Here is a 27,681-nt window from a genome sequence, read left to right as displayed (position 1 = left end):
GCAGGTCCCTTTACTACCCAAATAGGAAGGAGTGCCAGAAAAAAGTGACCTCACCAAGTTGACTTGAGTTTTTCCAAAAGCAAATAAATAAATAAATAATTTTTGAACCTGCACAGCCAAGTATCAAATAAATATATGTATGTTTTTGGGGGGACTGGGGGGCGTGTTTGGGGTTTTTTGTTTTTCTGAGCTTCCTGTAGTATTGAAACTATCCCACTTCCTCTTTTTTGTCTCAAAAGATCTTAAGCATTGGGCCAGACACAGTGGCTCCTGCCTGTAATCCCAGTACTCTGGGAGGCTGAGGTGGGCAGATTGCTTTAGCCCAGGAGTTCGAGACAAGTCTGGGCAACGTAATAATATCCCATCTCTAAAAAAAAAAAAAAAAAAAAAAAAAATACAAAAATACAAAAATTAGCCAGGCATAGAGGTGGATGCATGTAGTCCCAGCTACCTGGAAGGCTGAGGTGGGAGGATCACTTGAGCCCCAGAGGTCAAGGCTGCAATGAACCGTGATCATCACATCTGGGCAACAGAGCAAGACCCTGTTTCCAAAAAAAAAAAAAAAAGATCTAAGCATCCATTCGTTTTAGTTCATTTGAGGATAATTATTGAACTCCTCTTCTACCACCACTAGAGATACAGAGGGGGAGCAAACAGTCATTGGTCCTGCCTCTTGAGGCTCACAGTAAATTGGTAAAGAGGGACCACTATTCAGAGAGTCACACATCATTGTATGATCAAAAGCTATGACAGACGCAATGAAGGAAAGCTAGGTGGTGGTGTGAGGCTTCATGGCAGGGACACCAGACCTGATCTACAGGTGAGGGAAGACTTCCCCGAGGCACTGGCTTGAATGGAGAGCTGAAGGAGGAGTAGGAATTCACTAGAAGAAAGAAGAGGAAGCAGCAAGTGCAAGGCCCTGCTGCAGCAGGAGGGAGCATGGCACGTTCGAGGAACTCAAGGAGCTGGCAGTGTGGATTACAGAGGAAGAGTGCGACATGAGGGCAGTGGCTTGAGATGAGGCCAGAGAGGAGGGAACACAGGACCAAGGGGACCAAGGCAAGGATTTTGGTGTCCATCAAATTGGAGGGTGCTGAGCAGAGGAGAGGTAACCATGTAATTGCCTTTCTCAAATGCCCCTCTTGCCACAGTAAGGACAGACTGGTAGAAGCAGGGGATGAACTGGAGAGATGAGTGAGGAAGCTGCTCCAGAAGACTCATCAGGAGATGATGGTGACAGGGAATTGAGTGGTAGGAATGACAATGGGAAGAGATGAGTGGAATCCAGGTATTTGTGGGTAGAAGTGGCAGGTGTGGCTACTGATTGGAGATGGGGCTGCAAGGCTGTGAAGGTGTGAGTCCTTTACTCATCCACCTTAAGGGTCATGACCAACACTCTTGTAACAAAAGACACATTAACAAGAGAAAAAGCAGAGCAAATTTATTTATTACAAGTTTTATGTGACATGGGAGGATTCAGAAATGACAACCCCAAGACCCAAGGAAAACTGTTGATTTTTATGCTTAGGTTAGATGAAGAATGGACAGCCAGGAAGAAATGTGATTGGATAAATGGGTATGACCTAGTGGGAACAGACTGAAAGGGGACCCAGCAAAGCTGTCGGCTCAGATTCTTCTCAGCCTCTCTGTGTAGCCTTCCTTCCTCCCGGGTATGGGGCAGGACCCCTTCTGAAATGAGGGTTTTCAAAGGAGAAGGAGAAAGTAGAGAGTGACCTTTCTAGGTTTTATAGTTTGCTTTAGCAGGAGGGTTTCTAGGTTCTATGACCCACCTTAAGGAAGATGAATTCTGGTTTATGTTACTCACTTTGGAGGAACAAGACAAGCAGGAGAGAGGGTGTCAAGAGAAGGTTGGAAAGACCTTGCTTCTGAGTTCCTTCCAATATCCTTCAGTTCAAAATACTCAGGCTGAGGCACCACGCTTTGGGGTGTCATTTTCTGAGCCCTGACAGAGCATAAGGGTAGAGTCAAGACAGCCTTTGCAGCCCAGCTTGCATAATGGACAGACCCTGGTGCAATCCATTTGGTTGGAAATGTGGAGTTAGAACCGGCTGGCGATGCCGGGAGTCTTGAGTTCAGTGTTGGACACATTGAGTGTAAAGTGCCTTTGAGACATCCAAGTAGGCTGTTGGAAATAACCAGCCTGGAGCTGAGAGGTCAGGTTGAAAATCAGCATCCAGACAGCAGGTGGACCCTTGGCCATGAATTAGACCACCAACGAGAGCAAAGTGAGAAGTCAGGAGGACCTAGCAGGGCCCCTGAAAACTCCAAATGGCTAAGAAGAGGCAAAGAGCTATAAACAATCCTGAGACGGGGCGGAGGGCAGAGCCACCTGGAGGGAATGTGTTATCGAAGTCACACCCTGCCCCTGCATCCACTCCTCACTCTGAAGATGGGAGCTCGAGAAGCCAAGGGACTTGCTCTATACCCAGGTCACCCGACTTCATCCTGGGCAAACTGAGATTACAATCCCCGGCTCTCATTTGCCCTCTTTTCTGCTTTTGGGTTTTTTTTTTCTTTATATACTCTTTTGTATCTTTTTCTAGGTACATAGTAGGTGCAAATGGATGTGAGGTACATGAGGTGTTTTGATACAGACATGCACTGTGAAATAAGCACATCATGGAGAATGGGGTGTCCATCCCTGTCCATCCTATCCTTCCTTCCTTCCTTCCTTCCTTTCTTTCTTTCTTTCTTTCTTTCTTTCTTTCTTTCTTTCTTTCTTTTTTTTTGAGATGGAGTCTGCTCTGTCACCCAGGCTGGAGTGCAGTGGCGCCATCTCCGTTCACTGCAAGCTCCAGCCCCCCCGGGTTCATGCCATTCTCCTGCCTCAGCCTCCCAAGCAGCTGGGACTACAGGTGCCCACCACGATGCCCAGCTAATTTTTTTGTATTTTTAGTAGAGATGGGGTTTCACAGTGTTTGCCAGGATGGTCTCGATCTGACCTCGTGATCCGCCCGCCTCAGCCTCCCAAAGTGCTGGGATTACAGGCGTGAGCCACCGCACCCAGCACATTTATCCTTTCTAATACCAACAATTCAATTACATTCTTTTAGTTATTTGTAAATGTACAATTAAGTTATTATTGACTACAGTCATCCTGCTGTGTGATCAAACAGTGTGTCTTAGTCATTCTTTCTAACATCATCCCCACCTGCCCTCGGCCCCTTCTCCTCTTACCAGCCTCTAGTAACCATCCTACCACTCTCTAGCTCCATGAGTTCAATTGTTTGATTTTTAGATCACACAAATCAGTGAGAACATGTAATGTGTGTCTTTCTGTGCCTGGCTTGTTTCACTTAACATAATGACCTCCCATTCTATCCATGCCATTTTCTGCTTCTGTACAAGGCACACAAAGCAGGGCAATGGGACTCAATGGATTTTCCACGCTGCTGTAACACCCTACTGCAAACCCGGTGGCTTCAAACAATGCAGATAGATTCTCTCATAGTTCTGGAGGTCACAAATCCGAAACAAGTCTTCCTGGACTAAAATTGAGGTGTTGGCAGGGCCCTCGGTAGAAGCCCTAGAGGAGAGTCCATTCCTTGCCTCTTTGGTGGGGCATTTTGAATTGTGGCCACATCACTCCAATCTCTGCCTCTGTGATCACATCACCTCCTCTTCTGCAGTCGAATCTCCTCTGCCTCCCTCTTCACTTATAAGGACACCTTGCAATTACATTGCAGTTCCACACAGATAATCCACGATAGTCTCCCCATCTCAAGATCTTTGAAGTAATCACATCCACAGAGTCTCTTCTGTCAACATCCCGTTCACTAGTTCTGGACATCAGGACATGGACGTCTTTCGGGGTTATCATTCCCCCTTTCACAGGCTATCTGGGCTGTGTACAGAACCAGAGATCTTGGAATCATCTTGGCAGCCTCACTCTGTGAGCAGAGAAACGTCTGTCTATACTCAGCAGCAATCCCTGGAGGCAGAGACTGGAAATTACACCTGCAACCATAGTAAGAGCTTGCCATGGGCCGGAATGGGTGCCATACCTAGAGCTGCACATGCATCCCCCTCGATTCTCTCAGCAGCCCTTTGAGGTCGCTCTCTTACTGCCACCAAGGTGCAGGGTGGTGAAGGTAACTCGGAGCAGAGACCTGGCCTCGAAGCCTCGTCTCCCTGAGAAAGAACCAATCATCAGGAATCCGTGAACACAAGCACAAGAGGCAATCCAAGTCCTTCCCCAGAAGCCTCACTCTTCATTCAATCTGGCTGGAATCCTGCCTTCCCTTCAGGGCCCACCTTAGGGACAAGGAGCAACCAGATCCTACCACCAGGGACACAGTCTTCACGTATTTCTGCAATCCGCCTGCAGCCGATGGTCTGAATGAGCATCGTGTCATCATAGCACTTGTAAATTGTTGGAGGGGCTCCTCCACACTGAGGGAATGTGCTTGTTCAGGGAAGGGCACACTCCCCCATTTCTCCCCGAACCACACTTCTGCCATGGGACCCTGTGGACAGAAAGACCCTCCCCTTGCACTGTTGCTTCATGTGGCTTAGTCTTGCTTAACGAACATGCGAGGTGTGGAGGCTGAGAACTGCGTGTGGTGCTGAGGGCAAACAGGGACCATCTGGAAATGCTGAAAGCATTCTGTTCAAGTGGTGCCTTCCCGTCAAGATTGATAGGCCCATGATGAGAAGATATTGCAGGAAAGCACGACCTGGACCGCAGAAAGGACAGATCAATGGGTGGGGCTTTATGTGCTTATCCCTCCCACAACCTTGCTGCAGACCCCACCCACACTCAAGCTTAGCCCCTGTGGCTTAGAACCCAAGGGCGCTTCTGAGCTGAGGCAGACATCAGGGAGTACTAGTTAGGCTGGGTCAGCTGCAAGTAACAAACAAACAAAATACACAGCAAACTCTGGCCCTCAGGGCCAAACACAGCCCACCATCTATTTTTATAAATAAAGTTTTATTGGAACATAGGTGTATCCAACCATTTACACTTTGTCTATGGTTGTTTTCAGGGTTATAGTGGCAACAGAGATCTTATGGCCCACCCAGAGCCTAAAATGTTTTCCACGTAGCCCTTTATAGAAAAAGTTCACCCACTCCTGGCTTGAGCAATGACAACATTGAATTATCTGGCATCACAAGAACTCCAGAGGAAGGCAGCTCCAGGGTCACACAGAGGCTCAGCAATGTCATCAAGGCCCCAGGCTCCTGTTCCCTCCTCAGCAGCTTGGCCTTTCTTCTCGGGCTGGTTGCTTCATGGTCACAAGCCTGCTGCCACAGTCACAGGCTTGACTGCCTCTCACAAGCACATTCAAGCCAGGAGGAAGGGCAGGCTTCCTCCTCACCTCTTCTTATTTAGGGATCAAAATCCTTCCAGGGTGGCGCAGCAGAGGCCACTTACCTCTCAGTGTTTAGACCAGGAGTCAGCAAGCATTTCCTATAAAGGGCCACATAGTGAGTGTTTTAGGCTTGTCAGGTCATGTACGATCTCTGCAGCATATTTGTGTGTGTGTGTGTGTGTGTGTGTGTGTGTGTGTGTGTGAGAGAGAGAGAGAGAGAGAGAGAGAGAGAGCGAGAGAGAGAGATGACCCTTTAAAAATGTATACTCCATTCTTCTCATGAGCCATAGTTTGTCACCACGTGGTCTGGCACTCTTCACATGCCCACCTCCGTGCCCGTCTCCAGGAAAGGGGTAGCAGGCTTACCCTTGATATCAAAGGTGCTTGGCTTAGACCAATCATCCAAAACTGATGTTTCAGAGATGCCTGCCAGAGGAGTGCAGGCAGCTATTACTGATGTCAGAAAAACAGTTAGAGCTCCACTTCGTTCTCCAGCAGGAAGGAGTGATTGGCTGCTGGTCCTCCCCTGTCCGAGGAGGAGAACGGAACCCACCAAGCTGCGGAGAGGTGGACCCTACGGATCCCCTCGCAAGCCAGGTCTGAGAGCTAGCAGAGGGAAGAAACTCAAGCGTCTGTAGTCCTCTTTCTCAAAAGCCAGGCTTAAAGCGCCATCTTGTGTCTTCGAGGCAAAAGGAGGTCAGGATGTGTGTGCTAGAAGCAGGCAGAGGATCTTCACCAAAGTCTCAAAAACTAGAGAAGGAAACATGGCGATCCTCAGGGCCCATGGAGGCCCCCGCCCTTCCCATGCCCTGCGATAGTCTGGAGCTGGGAGGGTGGCCCACGTGTCCACGCAACCACATCAGGGAGGCCCCGGGAGAGGAGGAAGCACAGCTCCTGCCCTCATGAGGCAGGCAGTCCCATCCAGGACTGGACTGGATGAGCGCCAATAAATAAGAAAACACAGCTGGCGGCCGGCTGTGAAGGGGCTGGACAGGGTGCCGAGGTGAAGCGTAATGGGATGGACAGTGAGGACTTCACTACAGAGGAACACCTATCTACACACGGCCTAAAGGGTGAGAAAGATGGATCCTTGCCCGGAGCCAGAAGTGCACGCCCCAGAGAGAGCAGCTCCTGCGGAGGTCCTGCGGGGCAGGCAAGGAAGGAATATTAAAGAGAGGAAGCCAGGTGTGGGTGCAGCCGTGCAGGAGGAAGGGCGATGGGGGAGGGGAGGCAGAGGATGGGATTGGCATGAGAAGAAAATGAAGATGCAGAGCCCAGATCGTGACAGCTCCGATAGACCACGGGTAGCAGTTTGTATTTTCTACTAAAAGCAATGGGAGGGCGGGGCGCGATGGCTCATGCCTGCAATGCCAGCACTTTGGGAGGCCGAGGCGGGTGGATCACCTGAGGTCAGGAGTTCGAGAACAGCGTGACCAACATGGTGAAACCCCATCTCTACTAAAAATACAAAAATTAGCCAAGTGTGATGACACGCGCCTGTAATCCCAGCTACTCGGGAGGCTGAGGCAGGAGAATTTCTTGGGCCCAGGAGGCAGAGGTTGCAGTGAGCCGACATCATGCCATTGCACTCCAACCTGGGCGACAAGAGCGAAACTCTGCCTCAAGAAAAGAAAAAAAAAAGCAGTGGGAAACCATTGAACGGTTTTTAGCAGGTGGCCTGATTTGATTTACATTTTTTAGACATGTAGCTTCACTCTCATGGTTAAGGGGGTCCGTACGTTACTAACATTGCTGAAACCACCATGCCAGAATTACCCTCCCACTTGTGGGTTAAAACACTGCGCCCATCTGTCCCTCCCCAGAGTCCTCTTAGTGGCTGCTCTTAGGAGGAACTAACATCGCCTACATTCCCCCATCACACCGAGCACAAGTGCCCTCCCAGCCAGCTGCCCCAGCCTCCCCCACCGAACTCAGTCCCACTCACACCCCGCATGCCAGGGACTCTCCCATCAGGGGAACACCCTGTAACCCCCAAGTTCCTCCAAAGCCTCTTGAGACAGACCAGGGTGCCCTGCAGGGAGTGGGTCCTAGTGGGTACAGTGAGGGAACGTCCTTTCTGAAACAGGCTGGGTCTTGGCCGGGAAGTGGTGACAGGCATCTCTGACACATGCTACGGGAACCCAGCGCAGCCAATGGAGTCCAATCAGCACACCTTGCGCCCAGCCCTTTGTTTGGTACCTTGAGGCCACTGCCCATGCGCCAGGTGCCCCCTCTCAAGTTTGCCCTGAAGTTCAGGGAAAGGCGCCGGCGCCGCCTGCTAGTTGCACTCTCCTATAGCAGGGCTCACATTTTGGGAGAAAGAACCAGCTGTTAGCAGCTTTCATTCTTCACCATGTTAAGCAAAGTGCAGCATTTTATAAGTGGGTGAAAAGCCAGATGTTCTGTCAGCTGATTGGATTGTTCTGTACACATATCCCTGAGGCATTGTTTAACGGATATTTTTACTGAGTTGACTTTCTTTATAAGATGATATGACTAATGAAGAGAAAAGGCAATGAAGTTCTTAAAACCGGCATGATTGGCCGGGCACGGTGGCTCAAGCCTGTAATCCCAGCACTTTGGGAGGCCGAGACGGGCGGATCACAAGGTCAGGAGATCGAGACCATCCTCGCTAACACGGTGAAACCCCGTCTCTACTAAAAAATGCAAAAAAACTAGCCGGGCAGGTTGGCGGGCGCCTGTAGTCCCAGCTACTCGGGAGGCTGAGGTAGGAGAATGGCGTAAACCTGGGAGGCGGAGCTTGCAGTGAGCTGAGATCCGGCCACTGCACCCCAGCCTAGGTGACAGAGCAAGACTCCGTCTCAAAAAAAAAAAAAAATAATAAATAAATAAATAAATAAATAAATAAAATTTAAAAAAAAAACCGGCATGATGAACCAAATGCTGCCACTGACTACATAGGTACATGTGATCCAAAGGTTCCCTCTGTTCAAACAAAGTAAGTGCTTACCTAACCAGGTCAACTGTGAGCTGGGACTTCACAGACAGGCGTAGGGGGAGACGGATGCGGGAAGGGCTTCATTAACTGAGAGGGTCATGCAACTGGAAGGCAGTAGCAAGCATTTTCCAGCTGGATCTTTTGGCTGACATTTGTGGTGGGGAGACAAACAGGTCTAAGTTGCCCCCCGCGCGTGGGTAGGTAGGAAGATGCTGGTGGGTTTGGTTCGACAGTTTGGAGAATGTCTTGTGGAAGAGGTGCTTTTTCTAATGCACACTCAGGCACCATGGGAGCCTGTTGTCACCCTGGATATCTGGCTCCATGCCCTTGCCCTTCCACTCTGCCTCGACAAGAGTCATGGCACCCAAAATCCATGGTTCAAATCTGAGTTTCACAGGCTCAGGGAGGAACCCAAGCTACCAAATGCACAGGTCCCTCCTGTATACGGTTACAGCAGGTAAGGGAATAACTTACTCAGTGCAAGCTGCTATAACAAAATAGCACAAGCTGGGTGGCTAATCAACAGCAGGCATTTATTTCTCATGGGTCTGGAGGATGGAAGTCCAAGATCAGGGTGCCAGTGCTGGCATGGTTGGGTTCTGGTGAGGGCCCTCTTCCGGGTCACAGGCAGCTGTCTTCTCATTGCATCCTCACATGACAGAAAAGGAGTGCACAAGCTCTCTGGCCCCCTCTTACAGGCACTAATCCCATTCACAAGGGTCCTACCATCATGACCTCATTACCTCCCAAAGACACCCACCTCCAAATACCCCCACATTGCGATTAGAGCTTCAACATATGAATTTAGGGGGGAAACAAACATTCAGTCCATTGCAGATTGTCCTGATAATATGTGTGCCCAGGACATTGTCCCCACAGCGAAGAGCTACATTGGAAGGCAAACCAATGTCAGGTTTCCTAATGTGCACAGAGTCATCCCTGGAAGAGTGAGTCCAGTGATCTTACCAGCTAATTGCATTGAGCTACCCCACCTCGGGGATCTACCTGCCAAGGAGAACAGAACACCGCTGACTTTGACACCCATCTCTCAACAATGACGGATGAATGCTGGAAATTTACCTGCTTGGGTGGCTTTGTCTAAGTTCATCTTGCTTATGCAGACTTTCTTTTTTTCTTGCTCTCAAATACTTTTATTATGAAATATCTCATTTAAAAGTTCATTAAAATACATTAAAAATACACTTAAAGAGTACATGTTTAAAGTGCAGATGAAAACATAATGAATACATCTTTGCTTAAGAAAAAATATTTCGGACGCAGCATGAACTCAGTTGTTGGTTCCAAGCCCCTCCCCTTCTCACTACACTGAACTTGGCGTGCATTCTTTCTTCAGGTGTGTTTGTAATCTTACTGCATATGGACATATCCCCCAGTAATATCAGGGATTGTCTTGCTTGTTCCTAGACATCATATTAATGTATCATACCAGTTGTACCCCTATGCTACTTAATGTTTCATTCAGCACTGTTTTGGGGACTCTCCATGTTGATACATGAATTCAGGTGTGTTCATTTCTTCCTCTCGTGAAATATTCCATCATGGAAATAGTCCCTAGTGTGTCTATCTTCACTCCTAATTGACAGGCATTTAGGCTGTTTTCCATTGTCCTAATTACAAGTGATGCTGAGTGAACATTCCTGAACCCATGCGTGAGGTTGTCTCTGGAGCACATGCCAAGGAACGGAATTCTTAGGTGGTAAGGCATGTGTATCTCCAGCCTTCGTCAATATTGCCAATTGCTCTCTAGTCTGATTTTATTCATTTACACTCCCACTAGCAGTATATTTGAGTCTTTCTTTCACATCTTGCCAACTCTTGCCAATCTAATAAATGAGAAGTGGTAACTCATTATTATTTCAATTTGTATTCCCTGTATTAATCCCTGAGATCTTAACAGTTGCGTATTGCACATTCTGGTTCCTCTTCGGCAAATTGCCTTGGCATTAAGATAGTAAATTTTCCTTGCCACCTACCCTGGTTGAGTCAGGATGCTTAATTACTTGGAGGTAAAAAGCACCTTCCTGAGTGCAGATTTCTGGGCCCCCCTCCAGACTGAATCTGCACTTCCAGCTTGAAGGGCTGGAATCCTAACAAGTTCCCCAAATGAGTCTCAGGCACACTAAAGCCAGAGCGTCGATGCCTGGGACCCAAAATAGGGAAGAAATAGCCACCCCTGAGGCTGCCTGTTGGGGATAAGAGATGCTCCATCCATCTTGAGGTCCTTTCTTGGAAACGCTGAGCACAGCCGGCCATGCAGGCTTTTCCAAGCTCTGATGCTGCCCTGTGTCCACGATAGCATCCCCACAGCCTAGATCCATCATCCCAACATTATGATGGCTCCTTTGTCTCCTTGCCAGAGCCCAGAGCCCACAGCTGAGGCCACAGGGCTGTTCTAATGTGCTTAGAATGGGGATAAAGGTAATGCCAACCAAAATGGAGAAACCGGTATTCCTGCTCAGTCACTGCCAAGTCAGCATAAATCGCTCCAGAGCACAGCTTGTCACTGACCTCAAAGACTCAGTTACAAAGATGATCACCATAGCATTGTTTACGGTAGTACCACCAAAAGGAACCACCTAAATGTCTCTAAATGTCCAACATCACGGTTTGAAAAAATAAGGAATGGTACATCCTTCCATGGAATGTACTTTAAAGCCACCCAAAATCATACTGCACATGGATACTGCACAATCACACTGCACAATGTCAAGGAAACTTGCTCAGGAGTCCATGGACTCCCAAGTAGATGCCTATCAAAGGGAATTGGCACCCCCTGAGATGCTGATGAAAGTGCAGATTTCCGGGCCCCCCTCCAGATTGAATCTGCACTTCCAGCTTGGAGGGCAGGAATCCTAACGAGTTCCCCAGATGAGTCTCAGGCACGCTAAAGCCAGAGCGTCGATGCCTGGGACTCAAAATAGGGAAGAAGCATGCTGGTATATCAAGAGGAAAAAAGCAAGTTACATACAAATACAGTATATATGTAAAAACCATCTCCTTCATGTGGGTGTGAGTGTATGTGTACTTTTGAAAAAAAAAAAAAAATTATCGCCGGGTGTGGTGGCTCACATCTGTAATCCCAGCGCTTTGGGAGGCCAAGGTGGGTGGATCACCTGAGCTCAGGAGTTCGAGGCCAGCCTGGCCAACATGTTGAAATCCTGTCTGTACTAAAAATACAAAAATTAGCTGGGCATGATGGCAGGCATCTGTAATCCCAGTTACTCCAGAGGCTGACACAGGAGAATCACTTGAACCCAGGAGGCGGAGGTTGCAGTGAGCCAAGATTGTGCCATTGCACTCCAGCCTGGGCGACAAGAGTGAAAGTCCATCTCAAAAAATAAAAAATTTTAAAATATATATATATATATATATATATATTATTTATTTATTTATTTATTTATTTTTAGCGACAGGGTCTTGCTGTGTCACCCAAGCTAGAATGCAGTGGCATGATCTTGGCTCACTACCCAGTCTCAAACTCTTGAGCTCAAGTGATCCTCTACACTCAGCCTCATGAGTAGCTGGGACTAGAGTCATACCCCACCGCACCTGGGTTTTTTTTGTTTAATTTTTGTTTTTTGTACAGACAGGGTCTCACTATGTTTGTGTTCCCTGACTGGTCTTAAACTCTTGGCCTCAAGCGATCCTTCCGCGTCAGCCTCCCAAAGTGTTGGGATTACAGGCGTGAGCCACCACGCCCAGCCTGTGTGTGTGTACTAATAGCTACCTAGATAACAAAACTTAACAGCAGTTACCTCTAGATTACCTCAGCACCATTGACAATCAGCCTGATGCCTCTTCGCAGTGGGGCTGTCCTGTGAGTTGTAGGGTGTTAGCAGTATCCCTGGGCGCAGTAATGTAACAATCAAAAATGTGTTTGGTAGCACAAAAGCGCAACTATAGTTAAGAATAATTTATTGTGTATTTCAGAGTAACTAACAGTGAAATTAGAATGTTCCTAACACAAAAAAAGATACATACTTGAGGGTGTGAATATCTCAACCACTCTGATTTGATTATTACTTATTATATGTTTATATCAAAATATCACATGTACCCTATAAGTATGTACAAATATTATGTAGAATTTAGATTTATGTAAATTTTAATAAAAAATAAATATTAAAAAATATCTTAAGATATTGCTAAATGTCCCCTCAAGGAACAAGGTCCCCAGGTGGAGAACTGATTCTCTAGATGGGACATGTATAGATGATGTTTTCCTTTGTGTTTTAGTACATATGCCTATTTTTTAGTTTTTTCTAAAATAAGTGTACTTTAGTCATATTAAAAAAACTTTGTATCTATTATTGTACCATTGCCTGCACTGTCTGAAAAAAAATACACTCAGATGAAAAGATATTCACACTAATACTTACAGTAAGAAAATTAATTTTATTATTATTTTAAAATAACTATGGAAAAACTATACAAAGGCCTCCCAGATATCAATATTCCTTAGGCAACTTTGAAATATTTATAATCTTACTCTTTGGACTAGGCATCCTAATTGTAATTCCATATCTTAAAGAAGCAATTCTAAATATAGGAAATGCTTCACAAATAGGATTGATTTTTGCAGAGTTACTTATAAAAGCAAAAAGTTATAAACACTGTAAAACCAATCATAGGAAACTACGTTAATTAAGGTACATTCACTTAATAGACTACTGTACAGCATTAAAATGATATTTATAAAGAACTTATAACAATGTGGGGGCAAGGTTTATGCCATATTGTTAAGTGGGAAAATAACTGAATACAAAATCAAATATGTTACATCACATTCAAAGGCATAATAATGACAACGAAAAGAATCTCATCAACGTGGTCAGAAGAAATACACCAAGATATTAAAAGTAATTGTTAATTGAACAATGGCATCATAGGTGACTTTTTCACTCTACTTTCCTGAAATATCCAAATTTTTTACAATAAACATGTACGTATTTACAGTGAAAGAGAGAACAGTGAAATTTCTTTTTAAAAATACTTGAAAATGATCACAAAAATGTGCCAACATTTCAGGTAAGAAATATCTTTTTATATTGGATAGATTCCAGCCACCTCATGGATTTTGATCTAACTTGTTTACATTTATCAGGGGTGATGAGCAGTTCCAGCCCACAGGAAGCACAATCTTTGCAGACAAAAGGTGGCCCTTCTCATATTTGTCAGGCAATATTTGTCCAACCTGGCTACTCCCAGGTGGCTCCAATGAACTCTTGTTACCTCACTCCTCTGTCTCTTGTGGACCCAGACTATATGTTACAATAGACCTCAAAGAGGGAGGCAGCTGCATGCATTCGGTAGAAAATAGAAAAAGGCATGGCCAGGTTGACCACAATTATCCAGGGTTCAAAGCCAAAGACAATCTCCTCCAATCCGTTGTCATACTCGGGTCGACAGCCAAAGGCAGGAGGTATCCAAAGCTGCAAGAGAAGAGAAAATGGCCTGTGGTGGGGAGTGGCTTCCAAGCCACCACAGAAGCCTCACTCAAGTCCCAGGCCTCGTGGGAGCTGACCTGGGTACATGGAGACTGAGTCGCCCCTGACAGAACAATAAGGAAATCTCGTGGCATTTCCCATCTCCACAGAAACCACCAAATCCATGTCTGCCATGATTCTGCTCACTTCCTCACCCACCCTTCCCTGCAATCCATCCCGAATGAGTGCTTTTTGAACCCATCTAACTCTTTCCATCCCTACAGCCCTCACCCAGCCTCAGTTTCCTCATTTGTAAGATGGGAATTCTAACACGTGTCTGAAAGGGCTTAGATGAGAACTAAATTTGCAAAACTGAAAGCAGTGACTTTTGTTTGTGTTGCTCACGGAACCTACACACTGTTCCCTGCTTCTCAGTCTCTTCTCTGTCCCAGTTCTCTCTCCTTCTGCCACCCCTTGAGTTTGTCAGGCTCCTCACTCCCGCTTCAGGCTGCACACTTCTTCAGCTTCCTCCACCCCCTGGCTGTGGCAGGCAGCCTCTAGGGTGACCCTCAATGCTCCCCAGCTCCTGCAGCCACCCTCTTGTGGAGTCCCCACCCCTTGAGCGTGGGATGCACCTAACAACTCACTTCCAACTCACAAAATATGGCAAAAGGCCCAGGAAGTCACTTCTGAAATTAAGTTGCAAAAGGACCTGCTATCCCTCTTGCTGGTGTTCTCCTGTAAGACAGTTGGCAGAGCTGCCACGCTGCGAAGCACCCTATGCGGCAAGGAGCCCAGGGAGCACTCCCGTCAACAGCCAGCAAGGAACTCAGACCCTCAGTCGAACAAGCCACAGCTGAATCCTGCCAACAGGCACATGAGTAGATTTGGAAACAAATCCTCCGCCACCTCTCACAAAGTCAAGCCTTGAAATGAATGCAGTCCCATCCAAAACTTTCAGCCTGGGAATGGCCCTGTGCAGAGACACTCGGCTAAAACTAGTTGGATTCGTAAGTCAGAGAAACTATGAAATTATCAATGTACATTGTTTTAAGTTGCTGAGTATTGGGGTGCTCTCTTCCATAGCAATAGGTAACTGAGACACATCGCCTTCATTAGTATCACCATATGGAAAACTGCCTGCTGTGTACAGCCGACCTCTGTATCCAGGGACCTGTGTCTGTAGATTCAACCAACCACGGATCAAAAATATTCAAAAAGTAGGCTGGGCACAGTGGCTCACACCTATAATCCCAGAACTTTGGGAGGCCGAGGCAGGTGGATCACCTGAGGTCAGGAGTTCAAGACGAGCCTGGCCAACATGATGAAACCCCATCTCTACTAAAAATACAAAACATTAGCTGGGCGTGGTGGCACGTGCCTGTAATCCTAGCTACTTGGGAGGCTGAAGCAAGAGAATCCCTTGAACTCAGGAGGTGAAGCTTGCAGTAAGCCAGGATCATGATGCTGCACTCCAGCCTGGGCAATAGTGAGGCTCCGTCTCAAAAAATAAAGATAAATAAATTCAAAAATAATATGGTTGGTTGTGTCTGCACTGAATATGTACAAACTTTCTTCTTGTCCTTATTCTCTAAACAATACAGTATAACAACTATTTACATAGCATTTAAATTGTATTACGTATCCTAAGTAATCTAGAGATGTCTTAAAGTATACGGGAGGATGGGTAGGTTACATGCAAATACTACCCCATTTTATATAGGACTTGAGCATCTGTGCATTTGGTATCCACCACGGGGGCCCTGGAACCAAGACCCCTCTCTTCTACTTTGCTTACTGGCTGCTGTGACTCTTAGGGTCTCTCCTACCTGTTTGTCGGGTCCAGATTTACATTTTATGGAAATCAGATGCTGTCCCTACCTTGATTAAACCCCCAAAGTCTTCCCAAAATGTTTAAAATAAAAGCTACACTCCTGCATGGGGTGATAAAGCTCTCTGTTAGCTGATTTCTAACCACTGCACATGCTTCTCCTCACTCACCCCACCCACTTGGCATGCAGCCCTTCTTCCTGTTTCTCAAACCAGACCCGCTCACTCCCACCGGGGGTTTTATACCAGTCCTTGTTCCCTCTGCCCTGAACATGTGTGGCCAGCCCCTCCCTGTTTCACGTCACCCTTCAGCGAGGCCTTCCCGCTAAGCTGGTCCATCTGATCTGCAATGGCCACCCAAGAGCTATTTCCCACACCCTCCTTTTCCACTTCTCTGCTTAATACGGGTACACTATAAGGTGTCTGTCTTGCTCAGTTGATGGTTTTGCCTGCTGTTGCCTGGTTTGTAAGCCCCACAAGAGGAAGACCAGAGATCTTCGTCATTGCTGTACCCTCACCATTCATAGCAGTCCCTGGACCTCTGTAGGTACTCAAGGGACACCTTTTAAAGGAAGGGAGGAGGAAGGGAGAGGGAGACAGGGAGGAGAAAGGAGAAGAAAGGAAGGCAGGAAAATGGGACCTCTTTTCTGAAATCCACATCTTGATATCTGCTGTTCAGCTGTCTGTAAATTCTTGTTACTTATCCTATTGAGAGGCGGCCTATGATCTCTTTCCTTGAATCTATATGGACTCTGTCACTACAGGACTAATAAAATATGGCAGAAGTAACACCATGCAGTTTCCAAGCCCAGGGCTTAGGAGACAAGCAGCTTCCAGTTCAATCTCTTGGAGGGTCGGCTCTGAGACCTTAAGCCACCAGGTACGGAGTCCGACAACCCTGAGACATCATGCTGGAGACCCAACTGTGGATACCCCAGTCAAGAGTCCCGCTGAGCCCAACCTCCCAGCCACTCCCACCCAAGACACCAGACCACGGAGCTTCCTGCCAAGGCTTCACCAACTTCACTTGATACTGTGAGGAACAGAACTGCCCATCCAAGCCCTGCCACGAGTCACAATAAATGCCATGAGACAAAAACAGTCATGCATGTTGCTTTTGTCACACATTTGGGGTAGCTCATTGCATGGCAATAGAAAACCAAACTATCTGCCTGTTGGGTTCGTCCATTTGGATGCCACAGAGGCACCTGAAACGGAACACATCCATTACTTAACTCTGGTCCTTCCTTCCACACTGACCTCCACCCACCACTCTCAAGGTTGCCCCTCCTCCAGTGTCCTCCGTCTCCAACATAGGATCACCATCTCCCCAGGAACTCAAGTGTGAAGGCAGGGGTAACGCTTGGCATCTGTCACCCTTCTTGAGTTGCAACCTGGAGACCTTGGAGGGTGTTATGATGAGTAGTCACAAAAGCACTAATACTCCACAAATCCACTTATATGAGGCATCTAGGAGTCAAATTACTAGAGACTGAAAGAACAGTGGTTGTCAAGGGCTGGGGAGAATGAGGAGTTCATATATAATGGGGCAGAGTTTCAGTTTTACCAGATGAGAATAAACTGGAAAAGGGCATCGGTGATGTTTGCGCAACAATGTGAACGTACTTTACTCAACTATACACTTGAAAGTGGGTGCAGTGGGAAAGTTTATATGGTATTTTTTTACCACAATTAAAAATATAATAAAATAAGCATGAGTCAGATCTCATCACTCTCAGTGTAGACCCTTCCACGGTTTTCTGTTGCATTTAGGATCGAGTCTTGGCTCACAGGCCCTGTGTGGTCTCCCCTCTGCCCTCTGCTCCATGCTCCCAGGTCATGTCCAGTGAGCCCTGCCTTGCCTTGCGTTCGTCCCTTCCCCACACCTGCAGCTCTGCCCTGATAGTCTCTCACCGCAGCCCCATCCACACCCTTCCTTAGAAGAGGCCTTCCCTGACCCGTCTCCCATAGCACCCTGCCTTTCCCCGTCACCACACCCACCCTCTGTTGTCTCCAGTGCCTCGGCTCCTGGAAATTCAACTAACATTTCCATCTCCATCTCTGGAGTGGAGCTCACTCCACCTGGACATGCACATCAGCACCTGCAGCTGGGGCCTCTGGACTGGCTCCCGATGCTGGAGAAGACAGCTCTTGCTGTCTGCCAGATGCCTTTGGCACCACCTGAGGTCAACCACAAGGTTTCAAAATACCACCCAATGAGCCAGCATGGGCATCCTAAGACACCACCCTGTGATGATTTCCATCCTCTGGTTCAATCCCCCAGAACCCAACCAGTGCCTGGGGGCATCATGGGCCAAGGACAGGGAGGAAGAAACGAAGCCCACTCTTTTCCTTGGACTGGGCCCTGGGTCTGGCCTTCGGGTCCTGACAAACCATCAGTTGCCACTTGATTCTGGTATTTCGGACAGTGCTATCTTTCTTCAAGTGGGTCCAAAAATGCAAGCCAAGTATTTCACCCAGTGGTCAACGAAAAAGGCAACCAGGGAAAAATAACTTTTCAGAACTTAGTTTTAAAAAGATATATCAGGCCAGGAGCGATGGCTCACGCCTGTAATCCCATCACTTTGAGAGGCCTAGGCAGGCAGATCACCTGAGGTCAGGAGTTCAAGACCACCTTGACCAACCTAGTGAAACCCTGTCTCTACTAAAAATACAAAACTTAGCTGGGCATGGTCAGTGCATCCCTGTAGTTCCACCTCCTTGGGAGGCTGAGGCAGGAGAATCACTTGAACCCAGGAGGCGGAGGCTGCAGTGAGCCAAGATCATGCCATTGCACTATGGCCTGGGCAACAGAGCAAGACTCCATCTCAAAATAAACATATATTAATATTAATCACAGGATATGTACAAAAAGCATATGCTTGAGGAGGATTCTAGAACTAGCTCTGACTTTACAAGAATTTGCATTTTGGAATATGCACCTCAAAAAGCTGCAGCTGACTAGTATCTAGCTCTCTTGTTAACTCTTTAAATTCTTGGTTCACTGCTGTGCCCCTGACATAGTCCCTGGCATACAGCAGGTGCCTGACAAATGTCTGTTAGACGGAGAACAGGGTCTGCCTGCAGCCAAACTCTTCTTGACCTTCCCCCTTCAGAGCCCCTCCTCACTGCCTAGCGAGCTGAAGGAACCTGGGTGATCCAAGGCTAGGTTGGATCAGGTTTGCTTGGCAGACACACATCCATTCTGACTTCAGAAGGGACCTTCCCAACTTTGCGTTCTTAGGGCTATATCAAAAGTTGCAGGCCTTGTATGCACCATCTGAAATTCAGGGGAGGAAGCTCAAAAGCCTCTGAGCTTCTGGGGCAACAGAGAGCAGGCTTGATAATGGAGGCTGGTAGCAGAGAGCCGACTTCACCCGGAGTGATGGGCAGGCACCTCTGTGGACTGGGGCATTCCCCTCCAGCCACCAGTCACCATCACTGCAGAGACTCATGCGGTGGCAAAGGCTGCTTCCCCCTCCTTCTCACCAACCCCCACCATCCTTCCTTCATGTGTCTTTAAAAAAATCCCAACAGCACACAATGCTTCTTATTTCTTTTTCTTCTCTCCATCCCTCTGTCACTCCTTCCTGCCTGGGCTGTTGCATGGCTTTTTCTCTCAGTCTTTCTGCTTCTGGCCCTGTCTGTCTCCATCGTTGCTACACACAGCTGCTGGGAGGATCATTCCAAAACACAAATCTGAGCGAATTCTCCCCTACCCTCAGTATAAAGACCAGACTCTAGCCAGGCCTAGGAAGCCCTGCTCAAGCCAGAGTCCACCTAGCTGGGCCCTCTCTCCTATTTCCCATTCTGCTGCTCTGCTTGACACACGTGGAATTTATGCCAAACTACTTGGTGCCCCCAGAACATGCCATGGTGTCTTTGCTTCTGTGTCTTCACATATTGTGTGCCTCTGCCTGAAATGCTTTTCCCTGCCTTGATCACCTAGTGAACTTCCAGTCATTCCTTGCTGATGCAGACAAGATTGGGTGAGTGACTGTACACCTTCCTCTCCCTTGCTACCTTCCATCAGAGAAGCTGGAAAGCAAACCATTCACTTCTCCAGCCTCCCTTGCAGCGAGGGGTGCCCACGTGAGAGACACAGCCCTTCCCCGCTGCTTTCTGTCTTGAACCTAGATGTGATGCCTGGTGCAGCTACAGCCATCTCATGACCATGTGGCAACAAGCGCCACACCACCCAAGTGACAAAATGAACAGTGCCTGGATGCCTGATGACATGGTTCAGCTGCCAGGCCAACGCCAAGCAGCCAACCTCTGGAATTCTCATGAGACAATTAAACATTGTTAAGACTGAAGACACTGTGAATAAAATCACCTATCACTTGCAACCAAAAGCACTCCTGATTGACACTGGGCCTCACCTCAAGCACCCACTACTCACTGAAGTCTTTCTGGATCCCTGCTCCTAGTACACCTTGCACAATCCCCTCTCAGCACTTGTCCTGCTCACTGTATTAGATTTTCTCATTGTCTCCCTCCCCCGTTATACTGAGACCTTTCAGAGAAAAGAGACTGAATCTTTCCACTTTATCTTTAGTACCTAGCCAAGCCCCTAGCATGCAGCAAGTCTTCAGTAGGTAGATTTGTAGAATATAGGTCTACTTTCCAGCCTTATATTTTAATTTTGTACTTACAGTATTTTTATTACAAGCTGCCTCCATTCCTTATTTTAAAAAGGCAAGAGAAACCTAGATGTCCATTAGTAATGGACTGGATAAAGAAAATTTATTATGGCAGGGTACAGTGGTTCACATCTGTAATCCCAGTACTTTGGGAGACTGAGGCAGGAGGATTGTTTGAGCCCAGGAGTTCAAGAGAAGCCTGGGCAGCACAGTGAGAACCTATCTCTACAAAAAAAAAAAAAAAAAAGTTTTGGCCAGGCGTGGTGGCTCACACCTGTAATCCCAGCACTTTGGGAGGCCGAGGTAAGCAGATCACTTGAGGCCAAGAGTTCGAAACCAGCCTGGCCAACATGGTGAAACTCCATCTCTACTAAAAATATTTTCAAAAACTAGCCAGGTGTGGTGGCTGGTGCCTGTAATCCCAGCTACTCTGGAGGCTGAGGCAGGAGAATCACTTCAACTCGGGAGGCAGAAGTTGCAATGAGCCAAGATCACACCATTGCACCATAGCCTGGGCAACAAGAGTGAAACTCTGTCTCAAAAAAAAAAAAAGTTTTTTTAAAATTTGCCAGGTGTGGTGGCACATGCCTGTGGTCCTAGCTATTCAGGAGGCTGAGATGGGAGGATTGCTTGAGCACAGGAGGTTGAGGCTGCAGTGAGCCGTGATCATGCCACTGCACTCCAGCCTGGGTAATAGGGCGCGACCCTGTCTCAATAAATAAATAAATAGAAAATGTGGTAGCTATACACCATGGAATATTACGCAGCCTTAAAAAAGAATGAAATCACATTATTTGCAGCAATGTGGATGGAACTGGAGTCCTTATCCTAAGTGAATTAACCCAGGAACAGAAAACCAAATACCACACGTCCTCTCTTACAAGTGGAAGCTAAACATTGGGTACTCATGAACACAAAGATATGAACAATAGACACTACTAAGCACTAGTAGAGGGGAGAGGTCAGAAGTGGGGTGCAGGCTGAAAAACTACCTAGCGGGTACTATGCTCATTACCTGGGTGACAGGATCATTTGCTCACCAAACCTCAGCGACACGCGATTTACCCATGTAACAAACATGATGTGTACCCCTTGAACCTAAAATGAAAGTTTAAAGTAAAATTAAAAGAATAAGAATAAGTTGGTGCAGATTACCGAAATATTGCAGAGGAACAAGAAGGCTGCAATATTCCTCAGGACTTTTCTCTTGGCGTTGCCCTGTAAGAAACGGGGAAGGCGGACTGGGCTTGGGCTCCCTCCCCAGCTGCTCTCCTCCTGCTTCTCCTCCTCCTTGCCACAGCCTTCTCTCATGCACACATTTCCTTTGGCTGCTGGTGGCATGTCCCTGCCCCGGGGAGCCACATCTCCAGCCACACCTCCACTCTTGAGGCAGGAAGAAGCAACGGGCTTGCCATTGCAGACTGTGACCACCCGAAGAGTTCGGATGTCCTCAGAGAGCTTTTCAGGCTCTCGGTGAATGGATTCGATGATGAAGAGGTTCTGGATGTACTTCTCCACCATCACCAGGATGGAGTAGGGCAGGTTGTACCAGGTGTAGCGGGGGTGGTCCTCGGCACAGAGGATGGCCAAGATTGAGCCCCAGGAGATAAGCCAGGAGCCCGAGGCGGTGCCCACCAAGAGGTCTGAGTCCAGTTTGCGGGCTGGATTTTTGGACTCATCCAGTGATTTCTCCTCTATCCTGTAAATCCGAATTCCAGCCAGCCCTGCAGCCCCCATAAGCATCAGCAGGGTGATGGCATACAGGTAGAACATGATGAGCGCCGACTCGCTCTTGGTCTTGGAGCGCCCAATATGAATCAGGTACACCACCACCACGGCAATGGTGGCGGCCAGCGCGGTCAGGCCCAGGACTGCGCCCACCGTGACCCCATCAGACTTGAATTGCATCTTCTGGTGCTGATGGCTGTCAACTTTGCGCCCGATGTTCTTCCATAGGACATAGAGCATTGTGGAGGCCAGGATCTGATACTCTATGTTGAAGGGGTAGAGGTAGTAGATCCCGTGGGAGATGGCAGTGCAGAGAGTTGGGGGTGTGCAGTTACACTGCGGCGTGTGGTCATCTAAAACTAGGGGAGACAGGTAGATCACACAGGAGGGCGATTAGCATGTGCAAGGGGAAGCAGAAAAGCACAGAAAACCGTTTCCACCGTGGATTCAGGCTTGGATCTTCCCACTGGATTACAAGCTGTATCATATAATGGCTTATTATCACGTTTAATGTCATGGCTAAGTTGATAGCCCTGAGTATCCCCAAAGCGTATGCATTACCTAAATCGCATTTATTTTGTGGGTTGCCAAAGAGGATAGAGAAGATGACTCTATTGTTGTAAAAAAATAGATACGTAGATGATAGATAGATGGATAGACAGACACACAGGTGGGAAAAATCTGGAAGGACACAAACTAACATCTTAACAATGGTTATCTCTGGGTGGAAAAATGACAGATGATTTTTAATGTCTTCTAGATTTTGCTTCCCTGTATTTTCTAAATTTTCTCTGTGAAGATGATTTACACGTGTGATTTTTAAAAATTAATTTTTAAAAATACTTTCTGGAGAAATTGCCCCTTTTAACTAGCAAAAGATATGCCCCTTAAGACTCCAGTGCTAGCAAGCATGCAGGAGACAGGCGCTCTCCAGCATCAGTGCGGGGAAAGCAAATGGGTCACCTTCTGGAAGAGAAGCTGACTGTGGTATGGAGGGCCCTGTCATCACAGGAGGGCAGATGCTGCAAGTAAATGACGAAACAGGTCACCAAAGTCCTAAAGGCAATGCAGTCTCTGACCCGTAATTCCATTCTTCCCATTCTACCCTTCTACTCAAAGGGACGAATAAAAAAATATAATCGGCTGGGCGCGGTGGCTCAAGCCTGTAATCCCAGCACTTTGGGAGGCCGAGACGGGCGGATCACGACGTCAGGAGTTCGAGACCATCCTGGCTAACACGGTGAAACCCCGTCTCTACTAAAAAATACAAAAAACTAGCCGGGCGAGGTGGTGGGCGCCTGTAGTCCCAGCTACTCGGGAGGCTGAGGCAGGAGAATGGTGTAAAAACCCGGGAGGCAGAGCTTGCAATGAGCTGAGATCCGGCCACTGCACTCCAGCCTGGGCGACACAGCGAGACTCTGTCTCAAAAAAAAAAAAAAAAAAAAAAAAAAAAAAATATATATATATATATATATATATATATAATCGAAGAGTCAGGTAAGGCCGGGCGCGGTCACTCAGCCCTGTAGTCTCAGCACTTTGGGAGGCCAAAGCAGGAGGATCACTTGAGGTCAGGAGTTCAAGACCAGCCTGGTCAACATGGCAAAACCTCATCTCTACTAAAAATACAAAAATTAGCCAGGCATGGTGGCAAGCCTCTAATACCAGCTACTCGGGAGGCTGAGGCAGGAGAATCGCTTGAACTTGGGAGGCAGAGGTGGCAGTGAGCTGAGATTGCGCCACTGCACTCCAGCCTAGGTGACAGAGCAAAACTCAATCTCAAAAAATAATTTTTTTAAAAAAAAGGTTAGGTAAAATTATGTATGTGTATGTGTGTGTGTGTGTGTGTGTGTGTGTGTGTGAGAGAGAGAGAGAGAGAGAGAGAGAGAGAGAGAGAGAGAGAGAAACAGCTCAATGTCCAACAATTTAGAAATTGTTAAGTAAATTTTAGTATATCCCAACAATGAGATAGTAGGCAACCATTGTACATTATAATTAAGATGTGCTTTATGGTTTTTTGGTATTTGGGAGGGGACATTGTTTGTTTGTTTTGAGACAGTCTCCTGTTGCTCAGGCTAGAATGCTGTGGCACAATCTTGGCTCACTGCAACCTCAGCCTTCTGTGCTCAAGCATCCTCCCACCTCAGCCTACTGAGTAGCTGGTACCACAGGCCAATGCCACCATGCCTGGCTAATTTTTATATTTTTTGTAGAGACAGGGTTCTGCCATGTTGGCCAGGTTGGTCTTGAACTCCTGAGCTCATGCCATCCACCCACCTCAGCCTCCCAAAGTGCTGGAATTAAAGGCATGAGCCACCACACCCAGCCAAGATGTGTTTGAATATTAAGAAAGTAATCCCGTTTCAAGGAAAATGGGAAAAAGTGGGAACAAACTGTATATCTATTTTTTTTAATGCAAGTCACAACCCAGTACCAGGCTGTAAAATCAGGTAGCAACCAACTTTTTTGTGGCAGAAATAATTTTCAGTGGACTAGAATAGCATAGAATGGAGTGGAATCACCTACCATAAAATTTGGGAGCGTCTCTGACATTGTAAAAGTAAGTATTATTTCATCACCCATACACACATAGGTATGTGCGTGTTTGGGTTACAGTGTAAAATCTGTCTCTTACTGTAGGTTGCAATAAAAAAATCAAACATATAGTATAAAATCAACTATAAATATGTGACACACTACAAAAAAATAACCAAACATTCACAGCATTTACTGCATTTCTGGGTAAGTGTTGTGGATTTTTTTTTCCTTCACACTTTGTCATTGTTTTAGTTTGTGATATGTATATATTACTTGTAAAATCTGAGAAAAGTTATATCGTAGCATTAATTTTACATTCACAGAACACTATGTAATTTTCTTTTTCTTTTTCTTTTTTTCTTTTCTTTTTTGTTTTTTGATATAGAGTCTCCCTCTGTTGCCCAGGCTGGAGTGCAGTGGCACAAACACAGCTCACTGCAGCCTTGACTTCCTGGGCTCAAGTGATCCTCCTGCATCAGCCTCCCATGTAGCTTTAGCTGGGACCACAAGCCCATGCCACCATGCCTGGCTTTTTTTTTTTTTTTTTCCCAGAGATGGGGTCTCCCTTTGTTGCCCAGGCTGGTCTCAAATTCCTAGGCTGAAGGGATGATCCTGCCTTGGGATTACAAAATGCTTAGATTACAGGTGTGAGCCACTGCCCCCGGTAATAATCTTCAATCCATACAGGGCTTCCCTAGCACTTACAATTCAATACGGCGTTATGCAGAAGACAAGGGAAGAAATCAGGAGGAAAAGTTCAGAGTAACAGAATGTTAGAGCTGACAGAGTTCTTTTTTAGAAAATTAATCCAATCTCATCTTTCACAGAGGGCCTTGAAGCCAGATTGCTAAGATTCAAATCATGACTCAATCACGTGTTCACTGTGTTACCCTGGGCTAACTTCTCCGTGGCTTGGTGGCTTCATCCATATAATGAGGTTAATATTGTCTACCTGAGGCCAGGCATGGTGACATACGCCTGTGATCCCAACATTTTGGGAGGCCAAGGCGGGTGGATCACAAGGTCAGGAATTCGAGATCAGCCTGGCCAACATAGCGAAACCCTGTCTCTACTAAAAATACAAAAATTAGCCGGGTGTGGTGGCACGCACCTGTAGTCCCAGCTACTCAGGAAACTGAGGCAGGAGAATCGCTTGAACCTGGGAGGCAGAGGTTGCAGTGAGCCAAGGTCGTGCCACTGCACTCTAGCTTAGGTGACAGAGTGAGACTCTGTCTCAAACAAAACAAAACAAAAAAACACATATATATAGCTTACCAGAGAGTGTGGGGGCACAAATTAAATGACATGTGTAAATTTCCAAGAACAGTGGCCGGCACTCAGCAAATGCTTCATAAAAGTTTACTTTTGTTATTGTTGCCATTGCTGCTACTGATATTGATACCAAGGAGGACATGAGGCCCAAACACCAAGAGTGGCTGCTGGTTGGGTGTGGTGATTTCATTGTCTCCACCCCACTGATGACGAAACAGGTTCAAAGTGGTTCTCTAGGACAGGCTGGGTGTACACAGCTGGCACAGACTCACTGCACATTAAAGCCGGAAGGGATCTTTGCAAGTGCATGATTTGGATACCCTCACTTTACAAAGTAGAAAAGGGAGGCTCAGAGAGATTAAATGTCCTTCCAAAGGTCACACAGCTCGCACATGATGGGAACAAACCTGAGACACCCAGTTCCCTGCCCCACATTCCCCTCAGCCTGAAGGTTCTAATATAGGAGTGACATATTGTAAATGCTAAAGGATTTTAGAAGAAAATATAAAGATTGGGGGGGGAGGGATAGCATTAGGAGATACACCTAATGTAAATGATGAGTTAATGGGTGCAGCACACCAACATGGCACATGCATACATATGTAACAAACCTGCACATTGTGCACATGTACCCTAGAACTTAAAAGTATAATAATAAATATATATATATATATATATATATATATAAAAAGATTAACCCAACAGGCTCTCAAATGGGAACAAGGTGGAACAGACGTGAGCTAGAATTATAAGCCAAGTACAGTTAAATTAAAACTTTAAATGAACTACAGCCTATTAACCACAACCTACCATTAGACTTCTATGAATTTTTAAAAGCCATACTTTCACTAGAAGGAACTGGTAATAGAGATTTAATTAAAAACACAAGCAGAAACAACCATCAATCTTCTCTAGCTGAAAACAGACATTTATTTCTGCGGCGAACTGGACCGTGAGGAATGGCCATCAGAATGATCACTGTCGGTCTCACAAGTCCCTGAGTCATGGAAGAAACCTTTAATTACACATCACGTATGAGAGATTCAGGTTTTGGAAGATTTTCAACAACAGGGGGCTGTCTGGCTGATGCTGAGGTGGGTGGCCCTGCAGTTCTTTGGAACCTGCACTCCATCTCTGAACACTGTGGACTCTGCAGGTTTCCAAGATATTCCAACATGGCAGAAGGGCCACTTACCTCTCTCACCACTCACCTGTTGTTATGTTCCCAAAGCCCAGGGTGATGAGCCGTTCCTTGTGCTCATTGAGTTGGTGCTTGGACTCATTGAGGACGCCGTTGGCCCACAGAAGCAGGTTGGTGAACACTGAGTGGATTACCCCAAACCTGAAAAACACAAGGACTCAGTTCTCAAGCAGCCCTGGGAGAGCCTCAAGCAGCCCTGGGAGAGCCTCAAGCAGCCCTAGGAGAGCCTCAAGCCCCACGGGCTGAGACAGACGTGTGCACACAAATACATGGCTCCTTCTCAGCCATGATTCTGGTTTCACCTAGCAGCTCAGACTCTGGATGGGCCCCCTGCCTGGCTGGGTGGGGTAGATCCATGGAACCTTCCAAAACCACAGACTCTTGGCATTCAGCCTTAGTCTTGAACGTGCCAGTACTCAACTCAATGCCTATAGGACATCAAAGAAGCTGGGTCTTGGAAGCAGAGCCAGAGGGATGAAAATTTACTAAAAGCAGAAAACCCACCCCACCACACCCCAAATCTTTTTCCCAGAAGAGAAGAGGAGAGGAGAGAACAATGAGGGAAAGATGAAAGAGTACCACTGGAAATCTGGAGAGCAGGTCCACCCTTACTGCTGATTGGCCAGCCCCAACCATCATCCACCCCTCTACCACGCCACCTACTTCTAAGGACATTGAAACAAGCCAGAGACTCCTTGGCAGCTAGGCATGGCCATTCTGGCCAGTGAGA

The 27,681-nt window shown here is 46.9% G+C and overlaps 1 protein-coding gene across 1 annotated transcript in view; it reads right to left on the bottom strand.

Annotated features, from left to right (window-relative positions):
- Positions 1-13,497: 13,497 nt before the first annotated feature.
- Positions 13,498-27,681, bottom strand: part of OTOP1 (otopetrin 1) — a 36,593-nt gene continuing 22,409 nt past the window's right edge. Inside the window, exons 4-6 of the mRNA XM_001097009.5 lie at positions 26,962-27,092; positions 21,368-22,299; positions 13,498-13,745 (exon numbers count right to left, since the gene is read on the bottom strand). Of these exons, the coding sequence (XP_001097009.3) occupies positions 13,575-13,745; positions 21,368-22,299; positions 26,962-27,092 (1,234 nt within the window). The 3' untranslated portion in view covers positions 13,498-13,574. The remainder of the gene's footprint in view (positions 13,746-21,367; positions 22,300-26,961; positions 27,093-27,681) is intronic.

The sequence above is a fragment of the Macaca mulatta genome, chromosome 5, assembly GCF_049350105.2.
Source record: "Macaca mulatta isolate MMU2019108-1 chromosome 5, T2T-MMU8v2.0, whole genome shotgun sequence".
NCBI classification, from domain to species: Eukaryota; Metazoa; Chordata; class Mammalia; order Primates; family Cercopithecidae; genus Macaca; species Macaca mulatta.
Note: the sequence above shows the minus strand (reverse complement) of the source record. Positions and strands in the feature narration are given on the sequence as shown.